The sequence below is a fragment of the Xyrauchen texanus genome, chromosome 45 (genome assembly GCF_025860055.1).
Source record: "Xyrauchen texanus isolate HMW12.3.18 chromosome 45, RBS_HiC_50CHRs, whole genome shotgun sequence".
NCBI classification, from domain to species: Eukaryota; Metazoa; Chordata; class Actinopteri; order Cypriniformes; family Catostomidae; genus Xyrauchen; species Xyrauchen texanus.
Window position 1 is genome coordinate 9,935,579 of NC_068320.1, and position 26,838 is coordinate 9,962,416.

At 37.3% G+C, this 26,838-nt stretch overlaps 1 protein-coding gene across 2 annotated transcripts in view; it reads left to right on the top strand.

Moving 5' to 3' along the window:
- LOC127637684 (PRKC apoptosis WT1 regulator protein-like) overlaps window positions 1–26,838 on the top strand; it is a 79,544-nt gene that overhangs the window by 40,458 nt on the left and 12,248 nt on the right. For both annotated transcript variants that reach the window (XM_052118893.1, XM_052118894.1), the window contains exons 3-4: window positions 14,433–14,564; window positions 18,930–18,958. In XM_052118893.1, the coding sequence (XP_051974853.1) occupies window positions 14,433–14,564; window positions 18,930–18,958 (161 nt within the window). The remainder of the gene's footprint in view (window positions 1–14,432; window positions 14,565–18,929; window positions 18,959–26,838) is intronic.

Below are 26,838 nucleotides of genomic sequence, written 5' to 3' on the forward strand. Positions count from 1 at the left end.
ATAAGTCATCAATTCCTTGTAAGCGTGAAAGCGTGTGGTATTTGTACAGCATTTTTTGGTGTCAAAAGTGACTTGTATTTGGCAGAATAGCCACTGAAAAGCATAAAGCTCGACATCGTGACTGTTTGCAGCACAGGGTAACCATTCATTCTCGTGCAGTAACTGACTTCAGCATCACAGGTTTTTTTGTGGCTCTTTTGATGGCTCTATGAAACCCGAATTGTCCCAGCGCTGAGCTTTTCTGAATACAGCCGCATTCCAGAGCCAAGAAACTCAGCACTGGCAGCCAAGAAACCAGTGAGCGCTTCACAAAGGAGCTGGGCCTGAATGCGATTGGCTCCAGTAATGGATGGCCCTTTTGGAGAGATAAACCCAATCAAAGAGAGGGTGAACAGATGACCTACTCTTCCTTAAGCATCGTAATGTCTTACTGGCTTGACGATCCCTGCCAAGACATCTCTTCCTCATTGTTGGCCTTTGTCATTGGGAGCCACTGCTGACACAATAACCTACTGTTTAGTCTGATGAGTTGTGATTTTCACTGGAATTTCTGGGAGCTGGGTCAGGCCAAGTTACTTAGACTCAAGAACCTTAGGCAAAATTAGACACTTTATTGCATTGTCGCATTATTGTATTGCGTGATGTGTATTTAACAAGGTTGGTCAAGTTCAATTTAGACCCCAACTACATTGCAAGTGAGCAATGCATGTTCTGTTGTTGGATTTTTATGCTTTGCAGATGTAAATGGTAAATGGTCTGCACTTAGTGCCTTTTTAACCTTAGTGGCATTCAAAGCATCTCATTCACCCATTCACACACACTTTCACACACCAATGACGGCAGAGCTGCCATGCAAGGCCATTGGGAGCAACTTCGGGTTCAGTGTCTTGCCCAAAGACACTAATGGCAGGTGGAGTCGTGTGGGCCAGGAATTGAACCACCAACCCTATGATTAGTGGACGACCCACTCTACCACCCGAGCCACAGCCGCCCCGAGTAGAGGTCAATACCGATAACTAAGGAGGTGTGGGAAAGGCCGATAACTAATTAATTTAACATTTCAGATGCAGGTTTTTTTTGTTCAACCAAAATCCTAATAACAATTTGAAAGAGATTACGATTTGGTACATAACGCAGGACTTTTAAGTATAAACAAGCCCGAAACACACTTGGGACTCTTATTTTTAAATTACTAAATTATGAAAAAAATCTATCTATCGAAAAAAATAATATATAGATATAGCAACTATAGCAGTGTATATTCTCTGTATTGCTGAAATTAAATTATTTTACTTACAGATTTTATTTGTGTATTAATTTGCTTTGAATTTTATACACTATAAATATATTTAAAAAAAATCCCATTACATCAAATCCAGCTTGTGATTGCACAAAAGCAGCTGTGGGGTCTTATTAGAGCAAAAACAATAACAATGATCTGTGAAATTTCATAAATCATGTCAAATCCTGGGTTTGCTCTGATCCGCCGATCCTAATGGAAATGTAAAGTACAAATTTCCAATAATCTTTCAGAAACAGGATGTTTCAACCCCACAAACAACACTTTTTTTGGAGTGTTTTTTTAGCTCAATTCAAGCTAAGCCCCCTCTGAAAGCAATTCTTTTCAGCGGTGCCAAAAGAACCCGGAAGTGGCCCCTTGCATATTAGGAAGTTTAAGGAGAGGTCAGTCACTCCACACTGGATGTGGTTTGCTGTTCCTGCTCTTATGGTTATGAAATCACATGGAATTCCCATAGCTATATGGGCTTCCACATATCAGGTCACCCCTCGACCTTGAGTCAGCAGTCTTATAGACATACTGAGTGTCAGACTCATTAGACTCGAAGAGAACAGACAAGAAAAAGTGAAGGAATAGGAACAGTTTTCCCAAAAAGGGAGGAGATTGAAAGTGAGTAAAAGAATGTGAAGGAGGACAAGAGGGGGTCGATGACTCACTGCTAGTGTGCACTCTGCCCTCACACCGTGCTGTAGCTAATCCCGACATGCACCGCGGTCTCTGAGCGTGATTGAAGTGTGGTTACGGAGGGCGAACAAAGCTGCTGTGCTCTGTATGAAGCAGAACCACTGCCAGCTACTGAAACTAGAGGAACAGATCTGTTCAGATCTAACACTGCAGATTCTACAGGAAAGATGTTTAAACTGAGATTATGGCAAACAAAAACATTGGCATGAAAATGATACAAGTTCAGGGTAGTGGACTAAATAACAGTTAGCGTAACACCTGCACAGTTAGTTGGGGAGGGTTCATTCACAATAAATGCTTTGTAAACGAAGTGTTTTAGAAGCCCCACCAACAGCCTATTTTGGTTTCTGTTCACTGGTTGGAGGTATTGATCTTTTTGTGGAAGTACGGAAAAGCAGATGTCAAATTTTATTCAAGTAACATTAAACATTTCCCAAAGTCTAAGTTGGAGTTTGACTAATTAAAAGAACTTGTCCATACACTGGTTGTAGTGGGAATTAAATCTCTTAAACTCTCATCCTCCACAATATCAATCTGCTGGTAGACTGTGGCTATCCGCTTTGCTACAGCAATCGTGAAGCTGCGATCATTATTCACGTCAAGGCGACAACACCAGCATTGAGCGCCGCTTTGAACTCACCATGCGCCTTACATAGGTTGAAAAATTATCTATTTCTATCACAATGTAGGGAGCTCTATCTCCACCATTTTATCACTGACAAGCATTGTCAGAGATTCTTTTATTTAGTGAAATAACAACCTCTGCGGCTCTATCATAGGAGAGAGCATAACGGTCAACTAGCGTGTTGCGACAGTATTGCCCATAGAATGTCTATGGGCCGCCGCTTTATGCTAAGCTTGTAGGCTCCCCTTGGAAGAAGGGCTCTGGTGTGTGTGTTTTGAAGTGTGTAATGTGTAATATAATGACTCCGGTTGGACACATTACAAAGGTTAATGGTAAATGTGAAAAAGTGTCACGTTAATCTTTTTGAATTAATCGCATGCATTAATGTGTTAATTCTGACACCCCTAAAAAGAAGGAAGAAAGGAAATCCTGCCTTCAGATAAAAGAGCCAATCATCTTTTAGAGACATCGCCTATCAATCAACTCAAGAAAAATTTAGTTTTTTTTAACGTAATCTAAGGTCAAGAAGCACAATTTATGATACCAGTCAGATTTCACTGCGGATTTGAAATGTTCTTTGATTGTAATCTTGACCAACCGTTTTGGAGATTTCTGTCTTTTCCCATTCAAGTAGATAGCAGCTGCACTGTCATGCCGCTTGTTGACATAGGGGAAAATGGATCCCTGAGAGCGTACCAAAGATGGAACGTGATTTTCAGCAATGTTAAATCTTATGGTATAGTGGCAAGTCTGTGCCATCTTCGAAATTTGAATGCCCCTCGGGTAAATTATCCTGGCTCTGACTGTGCCTACATGCAGCTGCAATTAATGAAACACACTGTGGTATACTGCATTTATTATGAAGTTTGAGTCTGTGGTAGATTAAACTTTGACACCAGTGCAGGTGTAACACTGTGTTTAACGCAGAACTGCCTATTGAAGCGTTTCCCCCCTCGTGTTATTTTTGACTTCAAATTTGAGAATATTAACTGACTAAAACAATTTTGTAGTTTATTTTCTTTAGATTAAAATATATATTTTTTTAACAGCCAGGAATGTTTTTTGCAATAATATAACATGGTGCTGTTTGGTTACATGTATTTAATGCACCCTGTTGTTGACTAAGGAAATAACGTCAATTAAAAAAAATCATCTGACTTTAAAATTTGAATTTAGAGAAATGTTAAGGTATAATTTGAATTTTCTCTGCCCAATTGACAGCCCTAAAATGCATAAATGTAAATAAAGGATTTCTAATGAAAATCTAGTGCTATTGCTCTCTATAGTGTACATTGTGCTAGTAGATTGTCAAATCTTACAAATGGCATATTGGATGAAACTAGAGACTCTATTGCCATTTCTCCCAAAGGCAAACTCCGCTGTGATCTGCACTATGTTGTTTTGTCACAAGACTCAGTGCATCAAACGTTTAAACCTTTACTGACAGCCCAGTGCGTGTCCTGGACTGAGATCAGTTAAATGAAATTAAATTATGCATTGTGTATAGCAAATCTAAAATACAACGTCCACACATTGATGTGAGCAGTAAGGCAAGAAAGCTGTTTTGTGTCATTACTTTTATTATTTAATGTGTTTTAACAGCTGGAATGCTGTATTGACCTGTCAGCATCCATATCATCATATTTGATATAAACATATTTTGCATATTATCCTATGCAGTGAATTATAAGCCCATAAACTATTTAGCTTTACACAGTCACATATTTGATAGACTTAATACTGTTGCCTCCACTATTCTGTTTGTAGTGACTGAACACTCACCTCCCTAGTCAAACAAAGGCCAAAATAAACAGTGAAGTCACTAATGGAAAGCCATCTCACCATGTTTACTCCTGCATCAGGAGAGCTCTGCAGAGTGTGCCTGGATAGATGTTTCGTGATAACCAGGCTCATCTGGTCAGTAGCCCCTGCAAGGGTTATTTAACATCAAATGACCTCTTTTAGTCCCCTGGGAGAAAAGAGGAACTAGTTATTGATTCAGAATGCACTCGGCTTGACCATAGCAATGTGTTTTAAGCCGAGAAACTAGGCTGTAGGGAATATGCAACGATATTTACGACTTCCTGCGGTCATGGGGGCCGCATGTATTGCTTCATAATAATGAGCTTTTAGGCCGTGTAGGCTTTTAGGTTGTTTATCCCTGGTTGCAAACAAGTGTGATATGTAGCTGTATTAGGGCTGGGCGATATGGAGCAAAAATCATATCTCTGTATTTTTATGCTGAATGGTGATGCATATATCTCGCTATTTTCTATGAAGTCAGCTAAAAGTTCAGTTGTAAGTCAAAGCCACATGTGAGATGGTAAATAAAGCTTGCATCGCGCTTTGTTTCGGGGCAGAAGACTTTTTGTGCTGTGAAGGCTTTGCAGCCGGGGTTTAATACATACTGCAGGGAGGTCATTTTATGTTACATGTATGCACGGTAGTCAAATAAAGGAAATCATCCATCACCATCATTTACAGCAGGGGTGCTCGTACTTCTATGGAATAACTGTGTAGCTCAACGAGTAAAGACGCTGACTACAACCCCTAGAGTCACGAGTTCGAATCAAGTGACTCCAGCCAGATCTCCCATGCAACCAAATTGGCCCGGTTGCTAGGGATGGAATAGTCACACGGGGTAACCTCTTTTCCAGGTCGCTATAATGTGGTTCTCGCTCTTGATGGGGTGCGTGGTGAGTTGTGCGTGGATGCTGCGGAGTATAGTGTGAACGCCTTCAACAAGCCACTTGATAAGATGCACAGATTGATGGTTTCAGATGCAGAGGCAATTGAGATTCTTCCTCCACCACCTGGATTGATGCAAATCACTATGCCACCACAAGGTCTTAGAGCGCATTGGGAATTTAGAGTGCATTGGGCATTTCAAATTGGGGAGAAAAGGAGAAAAAATAAATAAAGTATCTAGTATTCAATTAAACATTCAGACTGAATTTGACATAAAACTACTACTGGTCTTCCCTGTATGAATAATACTTCAATACTTTTATACTAGAGGTATACAAGTAAAGTTATCCAACCAAGAGCAGTGAGTGGTTTTGTCGTTTTCTTGTTATTGTTGTTTGATTAATATAAAGGATACACTAGACAGCGGAAGGTCTGTTAGGTTACATTTAAGCTTATAAGTCATTCAGTCCAATACAAATCAGCTACTGTTGATGTTCACCTTAGACATCACTCTCTGTGTTTACATGAACACCTCACCAAGATGGGCATTTTGGCGAATGTATTTATCCATTTAGGCACGAGCATTCTCAGAGCATACCCACATGTAAAGCGCGCCGCACACACACAAGCCGCCTGTCAGTCAAACAACGTACAGCTGTTTTGCTGCTCATCTGATCCTTTAAATCCAAACCATCTCCAAATAATTGTCTAACAACGTCTTCTTGGCTGTGTGAACCAGCGCTGTGTCTCTCTCCATGTTGCAGGAGAACTTGAGCGAGTGGGGCCGGTTTTACGCGCAGATGCAGAGGGATAGTGGGGGCGGGGTTGCGCGGAGAGTGTGAGAGAGATACAAACATGGCACGGCTTTACAGAAGAAATATATATCGATTTAAATGGTATTGTCTCATCCTATATCTCTTTTGAAAATATATCGATATCTTAAAAAGTCAATACAGCCCAGCTCTAAGCTGTATACGCTTTCTGTTGGAGGAATATTCTGTTTTGAGGGCATGAACGAGTCTCAAGTTCTGGTTGTTTCCTCAGCCATATGATGCGCTGCTTCTTCATGACAAATATAGCAAAACATCAAGCAGCTATTAGCACAAGAATTAGAGGTATGTGATTAGCCAGTTCTCCATATGACTGGAAAATTACACAGTGCAGCTTGTGATCAGGGAATTTCATGCGTTCATAATATTTTGCACTATTTTTATTGGGTACTGTGGTTCTGTGACTGTACAAAGACTAAAAGAGGTCAAGATGTTAAAAAAAACATCCAGATCCAGAGACACCAAACTTAAAATAATCTCGATTTTGTAAAGGAAAGTACATAATGATGTTATAAAGTGACCTTTTCATTGAGTCACTCAGAATGTACAAACTCAGGGACATTTCTGCTTTGAGTTTGACATGCTTGATGTTTTTCATTAAATCGTTTTTCTTCCAGTGATGAAATGTGTTATTTCTATTGTGCTTTTTAGCGACTATTGCAATGTATTTTTTGTTTGAATTCAACACCACAGTCAATGTTATCATCAAATTTAATTCAGGCTTTACGATAATTGCTACAATCTTCAGATGGATGTTGAATAAGATCTGCATGAATCACTAGGGCTGGGTATTATTTAGATTTTTCTATTCAAATCTGATTCATAAGCTTTCATTTCCGATTTTGATTCGAGATGGATTCATGTTTGTTTGTTTCAGTTATAATGTCCCGTTTGTTTACATATGAAAGAAATTCTGTCCCAGCTAATGCTGTTAATTATACAGGGGACCTTCAAACTAGTTAAGTTGCACAAATATTAATTTTAATATAATTATATTTTTTATTTTAATAATAAAATTACACTTTTATTGTTTTTTTTTTTTATTATTTTAGTCACATTTTGGCTTTTAAAAAATTAACAAATCCATGTATTTAATCAATAATTGTGATGTTGTATTTTATATATTATTTTTAGTTACATGTTTATTGTTTAATTGTATAATTTGTACAATTTACAAGTATTTACATTCTATTTGCTGAACACGTGCTAAAAACGGTACTATCTCTTTAACAAAACCGACATCTCTGTAAAAACCGTCCATACTCATGTTCTTCTCTGCCATGCATGATTAGGATTAAATGTTTAGTTTTTGTTGTTTTAGATCAACAGCTGAAGTATAGAACAGAAAAATTATGAAAAGATATTATTTAATGACAAATGGATTGCGTAGATCTTGTCTTTGGACACATATTACAGGAGACAAATTTTATTGTCAACACAGTGAAAAGACCTCGCTGTTGAATACTCCACCACTATACTACACAATTACTGGTGAATTAACTAAACATTTACCAGCTAGTTCCCAAATAATAAAATATTAGGATATTTTTAATGCTTATTAAGTTAGTCACGTCAACTTTGGAAAAATAACACAAAGTGACACCGTTGCCATATTACTCAACAAGGATTGCTAAAGTCAACTGATTTTAGCAACAGAACTGCCAATCTCTGTGTAAAAATAAAATAATGATGCTGCCACCTTTCCATGTTTATTTTTGTGATCTGTGGTTTTGCTCCAAAATCATAGGTGAAAATTGCTTTTTTTAAGTTGAAGAAACACCCGCATGTGTCACTGTTGTAAGAAGATTTTAATGGGGATGGTGCGTTGCAAGGACATAGAGGGCAAATGCAAGGGTTTGTGAAACCCCTCAAAATGAATCTTACACAACCTCCTCCAGAGCTTTTATTCTATGAGCATGCTAACACATTTTTTTATGTTTTTTGTACTATCATGACCAGATCGACATAGGAACATTGCCTAAAACAGTTGCGTGTTTGGAGCAGGACTGTTTGTTGGAGTGTTCTGGAAACCTGTTTGATAACCTATTTCATTTTCTCCTCTACATCTCTCCGCCTCCATTTATGTATTCTCACTATTTCAATTACTGAAAACTCTATTTCAGTTCATGAAATACAGCTCCTCAAATGTAACGTACTGGGACGGTATGTGCAAAAGATGTGTGATTTAACGACAAGGTACAAGAAGAGGTTGCTGGAACCGGCTGTAGTCGGAAATAACTTTACAGACTGCAAATCTGCACACAGTTCCCTCAGACAGCAGATTTACGAACAAACCAGGAAAGAGCTCAGTGGTTTGCTGGAAGTATGTTGTTTCAGAGAGAAAGCTACCATTTTAGGAGAGATGGCACAAAGCTGTGAATGCTTCCTCAGCTCTCACAAACATTCCTCCAAAACCTTATACACTCTGCGGACTGTCGTGGTTACACTAAAAGCAATTCGAGAACAGCTCTTGACACGGTCCAAAGCAGTGGATAAAGTCTCATGTTGAGTTCTGACTACTTTGACTTTGTCTTCCTAATACTTGTATAAGTTATTTGTCTGACTGATGGAGTCAGTGCTGCCGTGTCTGTTATCAAAAGTGGGCTTGGATTATGCATGCTTGATTCGCTTTAAGGGGCGTATAGATTAAGAGTACTTACTTTCTCTGAGAAAACACTGTGTGGTTTGACTGCTCACAAGTAAAGAGGCAAAGATTTTTCTTTGTGATCAATTGTTAATGCAGAATGTGTTTTGTCTCTTCTATACATTGGCAGCTTTTAACATGTCTTAACCAAACTACAACTAATATAAGCAATCCAATGCAAGAACCCTATTTTTACTGAAATTGTTAGTGGCTCTTTCAAATTCAAACTTCACTATTGGTATTTTGCATTAGGGATTTTAACAACCCTTAAACCCCAAGTATGAGCAATAGTAATACTAGATGTGTGCCTTGGCAAACACCACAAATAATACATTTTGTTTCATACACAACAATTAAAAAAATTAAGTACCAAACTTAATGGGAGTTTCTTTGTGTTGCATTGAGGCCAGTTACGCTGTAGATTAATGGAGAGTGCAGCTGAGGGGCTTTGGATGCTCTTCCGTCCTGATGTCCTCAGCAGACTGCATTTAATGACTGTAGATTAATCAAGTATTGCATGCCCTGGCTCCACAGGTTCATTAGAATGATGTATTACAAGGAAGGTGAAATGTGTGTGTGTGTGATGCAGTCAACTGTCCTTTAATCATCACAAACCTACAGTCTCGTGGAAAGGCTTAATGATTTAACCCAGAATCCCAAGATTATTCTGGGCACAGCTAAAATCCAATAAATAGAAAACCTGATGCGCGCACATTAGATTAAAATCGTATGTTTTCAACAACCTGGAGGGCTGCATAGACATGTTTGGTTTAAAGGGATAGTTCACCCAAAAATTACTATAAATCTGCTCTTTCACATTCTTCTTTAGTTTTTTTGCTATTCACATTTTTTGTCCATATTGTCACTTATTGGCAGGGAGTTTTTATAGTGAAAAGGACTTAAATATTGATGTGTCTCACCCACACATATCATATCACTTCTGAAGATATAGATTTAACCACTGGAGTCATATGGATTACTCTTATGCTGCCTTTATATGCTTTTTGGACGTAAACATTTCTGGCACCATGCACTTGTATTGTGTGGACTTACAAAGGTGATTATTTTTCAGAACATATTCATTTGTAGTCAGCAAAAGAAACTCATCTGGGATGGCATGAGGGTGAGTAAATGATGAGAGAATTTTTATTTTTGGTGAACTATCCTTTTAAATGTCAAATATCGTTATGAGAATGAATCCATCTTTCCACTTTGGTGCAAAACAAACCAAGTGTATCTGTTCAAGGAGCACCCCCCTTGGAACAAAGTGATTTCTATTAGCTAAAATAACTTTTATTTTGCTGTTATTGTCTTAACAGTGTAAATATGACAAAGAACAACGTTTAAATTCTACGTCACGTATCGCATTATTTTAACTGAAGCATAAATGGTGATAAACATTTCTCTGTTTTGTTTTGTCCAGTTCGCTCACATGCTCACCGGTTAGCCCATTAGCTTAGCATATGCTAGCTTCTTTTCCTCTTTATTTACATCACATTTCTCCTCACTGTCACTGTCTCACTGATACGGTTGTATGATTGTATTCAAAAGAACTTATAACTCTCTGTATATTCAATAAGTTTTTTTTATGTTTGTAGTTAGGTTTAAGGGTAGGGATAGGTGTAGGGTTGCTGTTGGACTCAAATGAACACAACAAACAGTGTATGATTGTGATATCCAGCTGCTGCAAGACTTTAGCATTTTGCCTGTTGTTAACTGTTGTAGCAGGCATGCCTTGTAGTGGTAGTAGCAAACAAACTGCTTTCTTTCAAAGCCACATTGATAAAAAGCTGCAATATTGGTCACATTTCCTCAACAGGCACTCAACCTTGTTGAAGGAATATTCCGGGTTCATTACAAGTTAAGCTCAATCGAGAGCATTTGTAGCATAATGTTGATTACCAGAGAAAATATTCTCATCTCTCATTAAAAATCACGTTTATGCAAGGTGTTTACAATGGAAATTAATGGGGCCAGTCCATAAACTTTCAAATACACACTGTTTCTAACGTATAGTCACAAGACGTAAATATTAAACATGACTCTACTATGATAAAATCTCTGTTCTACATTATTTAATTTTTTAAAAATCGCTTAGTGTTTATCAGTTTATGACACTAAAATCATGTTATCACGTATAATGTTTACATCTTTTTGTGTCTATACTTTTGAAACAGTATGTATTTTAAAGTGTATAGACTGTCCCCATTAACATCCATTGTAACTGCCTTACTGTAACCACGATTTTTACTTTTTTTTTTTTATTGAAATGTTTTATTTTTGTAAAATGATTTCCCCCCAATTTTCTGGGTGAATATACATCTCTTTATCTCTCTCTGCTCTCTAATCTCAAGATGCCAGCATTGTTCACTGTAAAACCCATATTGGATGACCACTATTTTAAAACTGTGTTTTGGGAATTTCACCTCACATCTTAAATGTTTCAGAGTGGACCTGTAATAAGATCCACCTGCATATATTATGGAAGTATTTGAAAAATAATTAAGTTGGCAACCTCGTCGATCTCAATCCTGCACTGGACAGGCAATTAACCTTACCTGGTGCACACATTTGTGGCTTAGCCAGCTCGGGTGCTTATAGTTGCATGATGGAAGAATTGTAGGGAGTTCACTGGTTATTAAATGTAAGCATTAACCAATTTCTGATTGACAGTGGCCATGGCCAACTCAGCTCTCCAAATTTTAATACACACACACACACACACACACACACACACACACACACACACACACACACACACACACACACACACACACACACACACACACACTTGTGAGAACATCTCATAGACTTTCATTGATTTTATAGCAGGCTTAAGACATAGTTATCCCCTATCCCTAATCCTACCCCTAAACCTAACCCTCATAGAAACCTGTGCACTTCATTAGATTTAAAGATATACATAATTTAGGGGATTTATGAGCCTTTTTTACTAGTGAGGACCAGTTTAAATGTCCTCACAACGTGTTCTCTAGCACTTTTACTATACTTGAGAGGACATTTAAAACAAATGTGGCACTCACAAGTATAGCAAAACCTGTATACACACACACATTCTTCATAGAAATTTTATTGGAACTGTAATGTCTTTTTCAATTAAAATGTTCCTATTAATATATATATATATATATATCAATTGAGAACTTCCAGGGAAATGTCATGTTTATCTAGTTTTTTCTTGTAACTTTTTTAATGTATTTTTTGGCACGTTTTTTTTTTTTCTTTTTTTTCAATGTTAATAACAGTTCCAGCCCAATTTAACCCCTGCCCACCACATTGCATTGTGGTGGCGAGTTTTGCACAGGTATGCACCATTCACATTTTCTTCAGAAAATGTATAAATGTAATTTATTAAAAGTAGAAAGTGGAGTGAGATTCAAGATCTTTTATGAATGTTTGAATGAATATACCATATGATATTTGTACATCTCTTTCATGTGTTCTGACTGTTAGGATAATTATAGGGCTTGCCTCTTTTCCTACCCAGAAATGTTACATAAGACAGAGAAGCATCATAGTCTGGAGGTTGAGATGAGGGGGGATAGACTACAGTTTTAAGGCAGGCATGTTGAGCATGCCAGGAAAGGAGTATTAACATGATAGATTGTGTATCTTTTCTTTTTTTTTCCAACAACGAGACGGACTTTAGAAGCGACACTTGCATTCCTTCTAAAGCTGAGGATTAGCACAGATGGGCTGTTTTAAATGAAGCCCCTCTCCGTTGTGCAAAGACACAAGAGGGTTAAAGGTGTGAATGTCTAAGAGGTTTATTTATTAAAAATTCTGTATTAATAACATTTAATAATTTGTTTGTAAAGAAAAACCCATGTGAAATGTTTATCATTAACTACACATCATAAACCTCCATTCGGTAAGTGAGTATGTACGTGTTCATGCCAAACACATTTTTACATCCATCTCTACCATTTCTAATTTCTTTTCTATTGAAGTTTGCATTGGATGGACGGACAGCCTCTCGTGCAGGAGTGGCAAACTTTTAAGATGCCAGGTCAATTTAAATGAACTTCAACTTTTTAAGTCTCGAATTACCAGCGTTCTGTTCCATTACTTGCACTGTGTCTAGCATTTTTTAACAAAAGTATGCTTTTGGTCTGAACGCCCCTTAGAATGATTCATACCAATAATTTGTAATTTTGTGAGTCTTTTTTACACAATGTTTTTCCTCTTAAATTGACCTCTTTAACTGCACATAAAACTTTCAGAGCCAGACTCAGAACAGATAAATAGATTATCTTCAAGAAATGGAAAGGAACTGCTGCAATTAAAAATGAATAGGTCTATTAGCCTTTTACTGTTTTCTTAAAGAAACAGTTCACTTAAAAGTGAAAATTCTCTCGTCATTTACCATAGTTGTGCATGACTTTCTTCTGCTGAACACAAACGAAGATTTTTAGAAGAATGTCTCCGCTCTGGAAGTCCTCACAATGCAAGTAAATGGGTACCAACATTTTGAAGCTCCAAAAAGCACATAAAAGTAGCATAAAAGTAATTAATGTCTTCAGAAGTGATATGATATCTGTGAGTGAGAAACAGATATAACAGATATTTAAGTGTATTTTTACTATAAATTCTCCTCCCTGCCCATTATGTGGCACTATGCATGACGAATGTGAAAAGTGAAAGTGAAAGTGGAGATTGATAGATAAAAATGACTTAAATATTGATCTGTTTTTCACCCACACCTAACATATCACTTCTGAAGATATTATTATAGATTATACCACTGCTGCCTTTTATGTGCTTTTAGAGCTTCAAAGTTTACTTGCATTGTATGCACCTACATAGCTGAGAGATGTTTCACTCTCATGTAGAAATCTTTGTTTGTGTTCAGCAGAAGAAAGAATCTGGGATGGCGTGAGGGTGAGAAAATGATGGGTCACTTTTATTATGAGTATATATAGTTACATATTTTCACAACAATGGCTTCCTTTGAAACCATCTTTGTCATTTACTGTTGTGACAATAATTTGCCCCTAAGTTTATGAGCTGTCTTAATTGACATAAATGATTGTCATTAGGCAGGGGAATGTCTCATTTTGGCTGACGGGCAGCGAGAAGCAGAAGTGACCTCTTTAAGGGTGCAGCGGGGCTGATAAAGAGTGTTTACTGATCCCAGGGGAGGGTGAAAAGGATATGGTGTGTGTGTGTGTATTTAAGTACCTCTTTTGTACTTTTCATTTGTGTGTGTGCCTGCCTGTTGTTACATTTCAAGTTTAGCCTTGTAAGGCTTTTTTACCCTCCCCAGCCTGGCAATGGGCTCCTCCTTCATTCGTTCTCTCAGATCTTCATGATACAGGAAAGACTTGTTTATATGTGGCCAGAAAACCTGTTTCTCTCTGTGTCACTTTGATGATCTGCTCAAAAGTGTTCTCAACTGGATTTGCTTCAGGAAATAGATTTAACATTGGCATCAAGTGGCCACGAAAGAAAATGACATTATAATCAAACATTGACATTCTAATTATTTATCATATTTATTAGGCCAATAATTCAGTGGCCAAAGCACATTTTGGTCTGCACAAACCATGTTAATCGCCATTGCAATAGAACCTGTATTAGTATAGATCTGAAGAATAATAATTAAAAAAAAATCTAATCTAGCCTGAAATTTCTCTGCAGAGCTTGGATGAGCTTGATGATGATGATGGTGGTGAGGAAAAGGGGATGAATATTGGTGAAACTCTTACACAGCACAACACAGTCCAGAATGAAGCAATGATATCTGACTCCGGAGCAACCCACTCAATACAGGTAAGAGAGAGCGAGCGAGCGAGCATGTGAGTGTTTGTTTATCTCAGTAATGTCTGGATTGTCTTCCTTCTAAAGGGTGATTTGAGTGCAGTCACTGTTCTGCCTTACAGAGGCAGTGTTGACCAAAGAAAAACCCATAATCACATCAAGAGACAGGAAGAAAGCATTCGAACTGTCACTTACGCTGCCTAACGCCATATTACAAAGCAGGATAATAACATGAAACCAGACATTTGGTTTTTGTCTTATATTTACAACATTCTTATGGTTGTATGGCAGTACATACAATTATAGTTGATACTAGTTCATGTTTGAGCTCTTACGGGCAACAAAATACTATAAGCACGGGTTTTATTTAGTTTTCTGCAGAATTCAGCAGGATATTTCTCATATTGAAAGAGCCTTAAAACACAACAAAAGCTTGTAGCACAATTCTTTTTTTAAAAGCTTTTGAAAAACATCATATTAAAAATAAATATATAATTTATTATACTGAATGTTACTTTTATAGTGTCAAATAAATGTTGACATTAAAAATAAATATATTAGAAATTATAGTAATTACCAGTTTTAATATACACTAGTAGTAAAATTAAAAACATTGTGAAATGCATGAATATTATGTCCACGCTTTGGCAGATGTCAAATGGTTTAGAGAGATGGTAGATTTACTGTACACATGCATTTCTTTTACTTTATAAAATATTAATAAAATGCCTGACAGGGGGGTCCTGAGTAGCTCAGCAAGTAAAGACGCTGACTACCACACCTGGAGTCACAAATTCAAATCCATGGCATGCTCCAGTCAGGCTTCCTAAGCAACCAATTTGCCCGTTTGCTTTAGTTAACCTCCTGATGGTTGCTATAATGTGGTTCCTTCCTTGATATATTTATGCAGGGATTTCCCTTCAGGTAGGTGCTCTGTGTGTGCTGTTTTGCTGCTTCTCTCTCTAATAAAGTCCTGATCAGCTCAAGGCTTCCATCTGCTTCTGTTTAAGATGGGCTTTACCTTTCTTCTCTTCTTCCATAAAAGAAAAACACACACTGATACTGCCAGAACTTGCAGAACCGTACAGAACATTCCACAGGATCATCTCTGTCCAGTGTGGTGCCAGAGCAGCAGTACATCTTTGGAAAAATCTTCTAGTTCTTCCACATTTTGAATGTTTAAACGTTTTTGAGCATAAAATGTGGTTGAAAGTTCAAATTGATGCCAAACATCCCTGAATTAACTCCATATTGTTACACAAAGGCCCCTGTATCTTTAAACCTAGTAAGCTGCCTACCTAGACAGCATATTTAGCCATCCTAGGCACACTTGAAGGTTTGAATCGATGTCCAAAAAGGCTCATATTATATCCATATTGTCATACAAAATCTGTGTCCCAAAATAGACAGGGTAATGCTTACCTAGACAGGGTTCCTGTGGATCCTTAAAAAGTCTTAAAATGTCTTTAAATTCAGTTTAGCAATTCAGTTTAAAGTCATAACTAGCAATTAAAGAGGTCTTAAATTTGGGAGAGGAAAGACAGGAATCGTGAGATGACCTAATGTGGTTATCGATCTTCAAAAGAATACGATTTCATTAAATAAATGCATGCACTGCGTCCTTTACTGTGAAATTGTGGCACTATTTTCTCCAGGTACATGGGGGCTTGTGAGTGTTTTCGGCTGTTGCAGAGCGGTTCACAATCATTGGGCCATACCGGAAATGTATGATCACTATTGATCCACTGTTGAAGATAATTTGTAAGCATAAAAGAAAGTGGTTGAAAGTTCAAATCGATGCCAGAAATCTCAGAATTAACTGCATATTGTCACTCAAAGGCTGTGTCTCAAAACCTAGTCAGCTGCCTACCTAGACCAGCATTTTTGAGCATCATAGGTGCATTCAAGTGTTTGAATCGATGCCAAAACATAAAGGTTTTGAAACACAAAGGCCATTGTGTTTCAAACCCAGTGAGCTGCCTCCTTAGACAGCATTTTTCAGCATAAAAAATTATTGAAAGTTTAAATCAATGTCAAACATCTCAGAATGAACTTCATATTGTTACACATCATAGACACACTAAAATGTTTAAATCAATGCCTTAAATGGATTAGAATTAAGTAAAAAAAGACCACTGTACCTCAAAACCTATTGAGCTGTCTACATAGATGGCATATTTTGGCCATCGTATGCACACTTAAAGGTTTGAATCAATGTCCAAAAAGTCTCAGATTGCCTCTTTAAAGTCACACAAAGGCTGTCTCTCAAAACCTAGGGACCTGTCTACTGGGACAGAATTTTTGAGCATCATAAGAATGGTGAATTGTTCGAACCAGTGGCAAAACATCTCTGAATTAACTGCATATTGTCACACGAAGGCCACTGTCACAACATAGTGAACTGCCTACCTAGACAACATTTTTGCGGTTCGTAAGTGCGTTCAAATGTTTGAATCGATGCCAAAACATCTTGGAATTGTCTCCATATTGTTATACGAAGGCCACTATGTCTTTAACCTAGTGCACTGCATAACTACAGCATTTTGGGGCATCATAGGAACGGCCAAATTTTCGAATCGATGCAGAAACCTCTCAGAATTAGCGTCACGTTGTCACTCAAAGGCCACTCTGTCTCTCAAACTAGTGAGATGCCTGCCGTGACAGCATTTTTTGGGCATCAAAGAAGCATTTGAATCAATTCCCAAAAAGGCTCTGAATTAACTCCATGCTCTCACACAAAGGCCATTGTGTCTCAGAACCTAGTGTGCTGCCTAATTAGACAGAATATTTGGCCATCTTAGGCACTTTTGAACGTTCACATCAGAAGTAACCACTAATTGTCACACAAATGCTGTTTCAAAGCAGCATTTTTTGAGGACCAGTAGAGCAGTGGCAGGAGTGGTCAAACATGCCTATGATGCAATGATGTCAAGGTATCTTATGCACTTTCACATTGACTTATCGAATATAACTTTCAACATGTCTGTCGGCAGCTCACTAGGTTTTAGAACAGTTTTAGTGACAGTATGGTTTTAATTCATAGCCTCATAGCGTTCATGCTCATTTGCATTTTTAATTAGCACTTCTTTTGTGAAGACATTAGATGAGCTGGGAGGTATTTCCCATGCGTCAAAGAGCTGACCCCACCAATAAGAACCGTGTGATAGTGGCAGTGTAATTTTCACCTGACAAAGGTGCCTGTTAGAATCGTTATGGAGAAGACCAGAATTTCCATCGTGCAATTAAACCCATTTGCATTTAAAAACAAATGCTGCAGATATTGATAAAAATTCTCTATTTGTTTGTTTTTTGGTTGTTTATTTATCTGCGCTGTAAGCTCAAGGCTTTTCAGCATTTGTGATAAGTCGTATGAGGCCAGTGTGGATAATGTGAATGGGGACTGGCCTGGCCACTTGTCTCTGGCAGGATTTTAATGTTTATCGTATAAAGCAGAAAAGATTTAGGGCACATGAGCACAGCTCTGGAATGCTAAATCAGGCCTCTGCTGGACTTTTATTACACCTGCGTTCTGAGATCTTTCCTTTTAAATTGGCTGTCAAAATCACAAAGCCTGTCAGATCCGTAAACACCAATGGAATCTGTTTTAAGCAATGGGCAATTTATGAGAACTGAAACTGGTCTGAATACAATGAATGTATTCTCTCTCTCTCTCTCTCTCTCTCTCTCTCTCTCTCTCTCTCTCTCAAACCAAGACCACTTTCTGTTGTATGTCTTTGCTCTTGTGTTTTCATCTCTGATTAAAGATAAAGGACCCTGGTTTAAGGTTAATGTTTAAGGATTTCTGCAATCGATTTACCCATGTCCTACACAAACCTGCTGAATCTTCATTGAGCCCTTGAGTAAAGCATGTTAACCTCAGGTTTTGTCAAATTACGCTGATCTAAACAGCTGACAATGCTAAACTGTTATTGATGCATGAAAGCATAATCAAATGAGCCAAAATATTTGCTGATCAAAATGACTTTCATTTTTACGTTTTGTAACACTGAGATAGAACTTTAAAATAACTGAAAAAGTAAAGTTTTGGTATTATAGAGTTCGATATCTCTCAGCCCTTTAATGCACATCTGAGAATGATAACCATAATCAGTAGGCTATCACATTGATAGGACCTGGTTTTGATTAGTTTCTTTGGAGTAAACACTACATTATGGCTCTGAGCTGTCCAGCAGATACCTGGATTTATTGGTTTTGGGGGGGGTTCTTTTCTACTTTAGGAAGGGGCCCATGAATGGAGTGAGTCATGCTTTTCAAAGAGCAATAGAAAAGAAGCTGTGTGTGTTTTGTTTTTTTTAGCATCTGTCTATTTATTGCCTGTGGTGTGTTCTCATTATTTGTGCTTTTTTTTTTTTTCAGGACTCTCCGAGATCAAGGTCTCATAAAAGGTGAGTGTAAACGTGTCATATTCAGTATCGGGGAAGCTATTTTAAAACTAGCTTACTCATACATTATAGTAGTTAAACTACATTTAAGCTTCCCTTTTAAAAAGTAGTCCGCTACTGAACTACAAGCTGCTAACAAAACATTGAAGCTTTATAAATTTATGATTTTGTTAGAAAGAGCAGTGTTTATCTGACACCACAAGGCTATCTATTAGGGTGACCATATCAAACTTAATACATTAATACACATAATTGCACACTAATGATGCTAAACAGTAATATTTATCTAAAGATTTATTTAGCTTTAAATACAAGGATGAATGATGGTACACAAGGAGTTCGAGGAACACAACTGAGTGATGATTCAAAGAAATGGGTGACATTTTCTTTTAATTTAGAATGAACTGATTGCAAGGCTGTGAATTAAATATAATGTGACAAAAAAATTATGTAATGTAATTTTTCGAATTAATAGCTTGTTACTATAACACCAATTTGAATCAACTGGGCAGTCCAGACTAAACAGATTCTTGTTTTAAGAAAAGCTAGACAGCGCAATGAATGAAACAATGCAGGTGTCTTGAGACACATTTTTAAAAGTTGAATTTCTATTAACTTGACACATCTTAAAAACTTAGGACTTCTGTATGTGATGCTGTAAACAAAACTGCAAGATGCTGCGCAATGGTCAAAAATGTCCATCTAACTCGTGTTTACATAGAAAACATAAAACAAAATAGCACAAATGGATGCAAAAACACTTTTTTTGTTTGAACGGCCCCTTTCACACTACATAATGTTGTTACATAAGATACAGTGGCAAAAAAGTATGTGAACCCTTTTAAATTCTGAATTAATTGGTCTTAAAATGTGATCTCATCTTCATCAAAGTCACAAGTATAGACAAACACAATGTGCTTAAGCTAACAACATACAAACAATTATAATATTTTATGTCTTTATTGGACACATCCATGCAATGAAACATGGGATTCTGAGTCCATGATAGAAGCATAGAAGGTTCTTAAAGCCTAGCCTTTCCATTTTCCCAGCACCAGAAGTAGTTTAACTGAGTGACCAATGGAATGGGAGAAGGGTCAAGTGGATTGACTAGTTTGCATATTCTTGGTTTGACGTCAGAAACATGGCCGCATCGCTGCATCAAAACGGTGCGCTCCGATTTAACCGCTTTAAACTTTTATTTAGTGATTGTTTGAATCTTTGTAACATGCCAAAATAAAGATATTGTGATGTTGATATGACTATTTGAGCAGCTGGTTATGACAACCGCTTCAGTCCCTCTTTTGCTGATAAACAGCTGCTGGAATGCAGATCACATCGGTTTGATCGTATGCATCTGAGCCAAGCCTAGTGTAATCACACTGGTTTGAAGGTATGTGTGAAAGGGTTAATAACTGGCCCATAAAACCAAGCGTTACCTGTTGCTGTGGATTAGACGTGCACAGTGTTCAGAATACATTTTGGACCATTCTTTCATAAAGAAATGCTTCAGCTCAGCCATATTCTTAGGATGTCTGGTGTGAACGGCTCTCTTGAGGTCATTCTACAGCATCTCTATTGGGTTAAGGTCTGTGCTCTGACTCGGCCACTCCAAAAGTTGGATTGAGTTTTTTTTCTTGGCAAACTTCAGGCATGCAGCGACGTTTTTGTTGGAAAGCAGCAACGTCCTTCTCATGAAATCTCAGAGATTTTAACCAATTCCAATGATTCCTTCAAGTCTTTAGCTGTCACTCTAGGGTTCATTTTTGACCTCATTGAGCATTCTACAGTCTGCCCTTTGAGTCATCTTGGCTGGATGGCCACTTCTAGGGAGAGTAGCTACAGTACTAAATTGTCTCCATTTATAGACAATTTGTCTAACTGTGGACAGATGAGTAATATCTAAGCTCTTCGATATAAATTTGTATCCCTTTCCAGCTTCATGCAAAGCAACAATTCTTGATTGTAGATCTTCTGAGATCAAAGAAAAGATTCTCTTTTTGCGAGGCATGGTCAACATCAGCAGATACTTCTTGTAATAGTGAATTAAAAATGTTTGAGTGCTTTTTATAATTCAAAGTAGCTCTAACCTACACTTCCAATAATGTTTCATAAATTGGATGCCAGATTTGCCCAGTCCTGACTCTAATTAGCTTTTGTTGACATCATTAGCCTAAGGGTTCACATACTTTTTCCAACCTACTCTGTGATTGTTTGAATGATGTATTCAATATTTTCTAGAACAATACAGTAATTTGTGTGTTATTAGTTAAAACAGATTGTGTTTGTTCATTATTGTAACTTAGATGAAGATCAAACCAGATTTTAATATAATTTATAACTACAGTACATGCAGGTAATTCCAAAAGGTTCACATACTTTTTCTTGCCACTGTAGTATGATTAGTACTTTTTTGATTATTGCTACTTTCAGTTACCACCCCACACTGCACATATCTATCCGCAGGTAAGAAATTATGTTTCCAGCCTTGCGGGGACTTTGCACACAGGCCGATTGGAGAGATTAAAGCCTCAATTTTAGTCATTAACCACAGCTCTGGACCATGCACTCATCTCGTGGCTTCTCTTAAATAGCTTGAACATTTGCTTAAGCAAAACTGCTAAGAAAAAAGAAGACTCTTGTCAGAAGAAAGGGATTTAAAGCCTGTGAAATGACAGCATAGCTTAACTGGACTCATTTTCAGAGCCATTGTAACAGTGCCAGAAGAGCTTTCATTCTCTTAGTTGGCAGTAAAGTCAGGCCTGAATTTGTTCCCAGTTAAATTATACAAGTGGACGGTTTGTATCAAGCTGAGCAGACAAATTTGAAAGAAAAGTTCAATGAAAACTTTGAGACCTAATTGGACTTTCTTTCCCTCGTATCCTTAACCTAAAACAAACACTTAGTGTTTGTCTTCCTGTATTTACTCTAAATTGGTGACTGTCACTTCTCACGTCACATACTGTAAAGGATTTTGCTTCCTGCCCCAATTTTGAGTATTTTTCTTAAATGTTTCCAACTGTCACAATGTCAGAGCAACAGCTAACAATCTCATAAAAAACTGCCCCATTGCTGTATGTAATGTTTCAGAAACACCAAAGAGAGGTGGAACATGGTTTACTGTGGTGTTTAATTTGTTCATTGCTAACAAAATATTATTTGAATCATTGAATTATTATTTTATATCTCTGGCTATGAAACTCGAGAAATGGAAAAGGCAAAAAAGTTTAACTTAATGTCATTCACCTCCAACTTGCGTTGTCATTTATAGAAGCCATACTGGACATGTCTTCTCAACCAAGACCACACCGAATTTATTTCACAACTCTGAACACAGAGTAATAGCAACAGCAGCCAGTTCCCATGTCTATGTTTGTTTACATCTGTCATCCACCTTCTAGAACAGGGGGTGTTTTTCTGTGCGAGTTTGTAATCAGTTTGGATTGACTTGACAGACAAGAAGTGTGTTATTATCAGTAGTTTAGTGTGTGATGCCATTTTATCTGTAGCCATTTACAAATTGGGTAAGTGTTTGATATCTATATTTTTTATAACCAGTTCAGATTTTAAAAGTCGTGGTGTAATCAAGTCTTAATTTCTTACTGGATGTGCCACATTCAAAGGCAAAGCAGTTGTCAAATCCTTACCAGTTAAATTCTGCCTAACAATAACTCTATTACATTATTCCATGTTTCTTGTCACTCTTATATGTAAATAACTTCCTGCAAATCTTGCAAATGTATAGCTGATAAACCAAACACTGTATAAACGATATAGCAAAATACCTGTTTTGTTAACACCTTTGCACCATCTCACAGTTGATAGTCATACTGCTCAGCCTTGGTACAAATATTTCAGTGGTTTCAGAATGAATGAGATCTGCCATGCAAAAGCAAAAAACATTTTGCCAAAACTCAGTTTTGACCTAAATTGGTTCTCTCAGATGATGATCTGTCCTGTGACAGATGGGTTTGACTCAACTCTGCTTGGATTCAGGAACAATACCTTTAGACTATTTTACAGTCCACATTTAGCAGGGAAATTGGTCTCAATGTTAACATAGTTATTTTATTTTTCCTTTGTAGGTCGGTGCATACAAATTGTATGTCCAACATATTTGTATTGATGACTTTCACTAGCTCTCTCACTCGTGCTCTCTTGCTCGCTCACCCTACCGCTGAGTTTCCAGGAGCAGATCATTACCTCTGCCGCCTCCTGTTTCCTCTCCACAGGGGACTAATGCTACAGAGTGGCTGTTACATTTTGAGAACATGAACATTCAGATTTGACATCTGGTCCATTTTCTAAGCCAATCAGATTCAAACAACATTACACTGATAGAGCCAAAGAAAAATATAACACACTGTATCTGGATGCATCAAAATATATTTTCCTTGAAGATTCAGAACATCGTATTCGTAATTTCTGTTACTTCAGTCTTGTACAAAACAGCTGTGTCTTTGAAAGATGACCATATGCATTTTTGAAACTGAAGAAAATGTGAGTGGTGCTTACCTGTGCATAACCATGATGCTAAGGTGTTGTGGGTGGTTCCCAGAGCATTTTGAGTGGGTTAGATTTTGATTACAGCTCAAAAGAGTCCACCTCAAAGTCTCTGAGATTTTCTGCTCCCTTGATATGGTGCCTATTTCAATGTAAGTCTATAGGATTTATTTGCCCATTTTATTTTCCGCCTGGTGAAAATCATAAATCAGATGGCTTAGAAAAGTAATAGCACACCTCATACCAGAAGTATAAGCAATAATAATAGTGATGCTTACCTTTGCAATACATTTGGTTGCACATCAGTTCTTTTCTGTTTGCATGACCTGAATATTCTCATTAGATCAAGCACTTCACCATACCTTCTCATTAGCAGGAGGATTAGAATGGCTGTCAGTCAAAACAGAGGCATTCTTGGAATAACTGCACTGAATATTTGAGCTAGCAAATGGGTTTTCTTTGCCTGAAAGAGTCTTAAAGACCTTTAAGGATGTTAATGTTATGGGGGCCAAAGCCCCTTTCTGCCTTTCTGTGAAATGAGGGTTTTTAGAGGAGAGTGATGGGTTAATTCAAGCTGGTTTCTACATAGAATAGGATATTTCTTAGGGCCACTGTTGCTTTTGTCACTTTAACAGCTAATTTCACAGCCATTTTTTTCTTTTGCAAGCTGAAATGTAAGCGTTTTTACAGGCTTTGTCCAATTTTAACTTCAGGGTACCCACAACTGCTGTTGATTTAAGAACATGCTTGATAATGACTTGATTCTCTTAAGAAGTGCATAAGAAATGCAGATTAGCCAATCAATGACTTTTGATTGACTTCTAATTAGTGGCGTGTTTTAGGCAACCATTACTTTATATAGCTCAAACTTCAGGTTAGGGGTGGGAACAAACCTTTAAATGTTAAACTTGAGTGCGTAACCCATCCCACACTGCTACTGGAGAGGTGTTCTATTATTTTTCTAAGTGATCTGACTTGCGATTGACCCCTGGCAGACACTGAAACGAGAAAAGAAAATCCAATACACTCTGATGGAGAGAACTAGCTCAAATTAGGGACCACAATATTATAGAATTGTGGGGTTTGGCTCTTTTGACCTTGGCTAGTAAAGCCCAAAGTATACTTTGGTCAGACATGAACGCTGAGTGTCCTTGTACAGGACGTGTGATGTAAATCTCGTCATCAGCAGAGTGCGCAAGCACTGATCGTGGGTGGCGATCATTTGAACTTATTAGTGGGTTCACGAGGTGGCAACACTTACATTTTGAGCCATTGCTGTCACAAAGATTTGCTAGAAGACAATGTAATCGGCACTAAAAATCAGGAGATGAAGGTAAAAACAGCAACCTTGGATGTGTAATTCTAGAGTGTGTGTGTGAGGAGGTCAAGATATACCTGCATTTGTAAAATTTGAATCTGAAGGAATATAAAGACATCTTTATTGGTCTAAATTCCTGAAGAGAAAGTCTGATGTTTCATAGCAGTCCTAGCGTGCGTGCACTAACTGCCTGTGTATGTGTGCACAGTTATATGAAGTATACTTTGGCTGTCGTTTGACTGTACAGACACTGAACTGTACATTCACTGATCATTTCCAAAAGGTAGGATGGCAGGGGAAGACCCATTTATATTTATGAGTAAAGCGCTTGCTGATTAGTTAGGTTTAGAGGTAGGTTTAGGTTATAGTTTCTCCAAACAATCAGGAAGCACTTTCCTGATAAATATTATTGAATTGTCCCATTAGGTATCTCTTTCCCCCTGACAACCATCCAGAATACATTTTTGCAGATCACTCTTTATATTTCAAAGACAAAGTACACAAATTAATTTCTGCAGTACTAAGCCATGGTATGTAAAAAGTTTCACAATCAAGCAATGTGATGCCACATTTATTTTTGAATACATTAATCTTTAACCCTTTAAGCTCTGAAGGTGTTTTTAAAGATTTCGTGTTTCAGCGGCATGCCCAAAATTAAAGGCCTATAACTCTATAAAATAACCAAAGAGGGTCAATTCTTTGGTATCATTTTAAAGAAAACGTAAAAAAATAAAATAATAATAATATATTTTATATATTATATTTTTTCTCTCTTATTGTTCTGATTTTACATTATATATCTCAGGGCGTATAAAAGGTAGCTCAGAAAAACTGCTTTTGTTTTTCCCCAATCATGCTTAAAATTTTGTGTTGAAATGATAAAGCAATCAATAGTTATAGCATTACAAAAATAATGTATCCATGTGTCCAAAATATCCCTTGTGTCATGAACTAATTACACATGCATATATAACAATGCATAATGTATGCTCTCTCTCCAAAGCATGCAGACCTGAGCAAAGAGATCTTATTTAGTTCCATTCTGGGTCATTTGAGCCATCATTGAAACTTGGCGCCGTCTCCTGGTGGCCATATGTAATTAGAGTGAACAATCCTCTCAGCCCGTATTTGGATGACTTCCACCTCTAGTTGCAGTGATCTGAATCCTAATACGATTGGTTTAGCATTACATGATGCTGGACAATGTACTGCATTATTTCCGATGAAGTCATCTGATCCAGGAAAGCTAACATATTTTTAGCCAGATTGCACATAATGTGCACATTGTCCTTCGTGTGGATTATCTAATGATCTATATATCCCGTTCCGTTGGGTGTTTGTTCATTTTGATGGGAATCCCCTCCTTTAAGTAATGGTGTGTGATATTGTATGTTCTGTTTATTTTTCATGGAATTGTAAGTGAAAATGTGGCTTATAAACGACACCTGTTTACATGTAACATGTAACTTAGCTATTACTCACTACATATGAGTAAAACAAATAGGCTGGTCATATTCTACTCTGAGAGCTTTCCAATTACATGACATGGCTATTTGAACAGTTTGATGTTTTTACTGATTACAATAATATGTGCAGTGCAAAATTATTACTAAATTATCAAAATGGAACACTTCTGATTTGCCTGAAAGTTTCAAAGCTCTTGTTCAGTTTTGGTCATAATATCTACATGCATTGTAAAGTACAGCTTCTAAGCTTTAAAATGTTACCTATTTTGTGTTTGTCTAGAATGTAGTTACTTATATTTTAATAGTTTTTTTTTTTCTCAATGGGCCCAGGCCTTTCTGAGCTTAAAGTGTGATATGACCTACAATCTCCATCGCAGCCAGTTAATAAAATGGCTAATCCTTGACTTTGGGCAGGTAGTTTAATTTTTTTTTAACTCTGATTCCATGCCAGTTGTTTTTTTCTTCCTTTTTTGTGGAATGTACATGCATCTCTTGCTCACATCTACACATTGAAGTGAAACCAAGGCCCAATAATTTGATTCCCAGAGAGGGTTACCAACTGAAAGAGTAAAATATTATAAATGAACCCTCCAAGT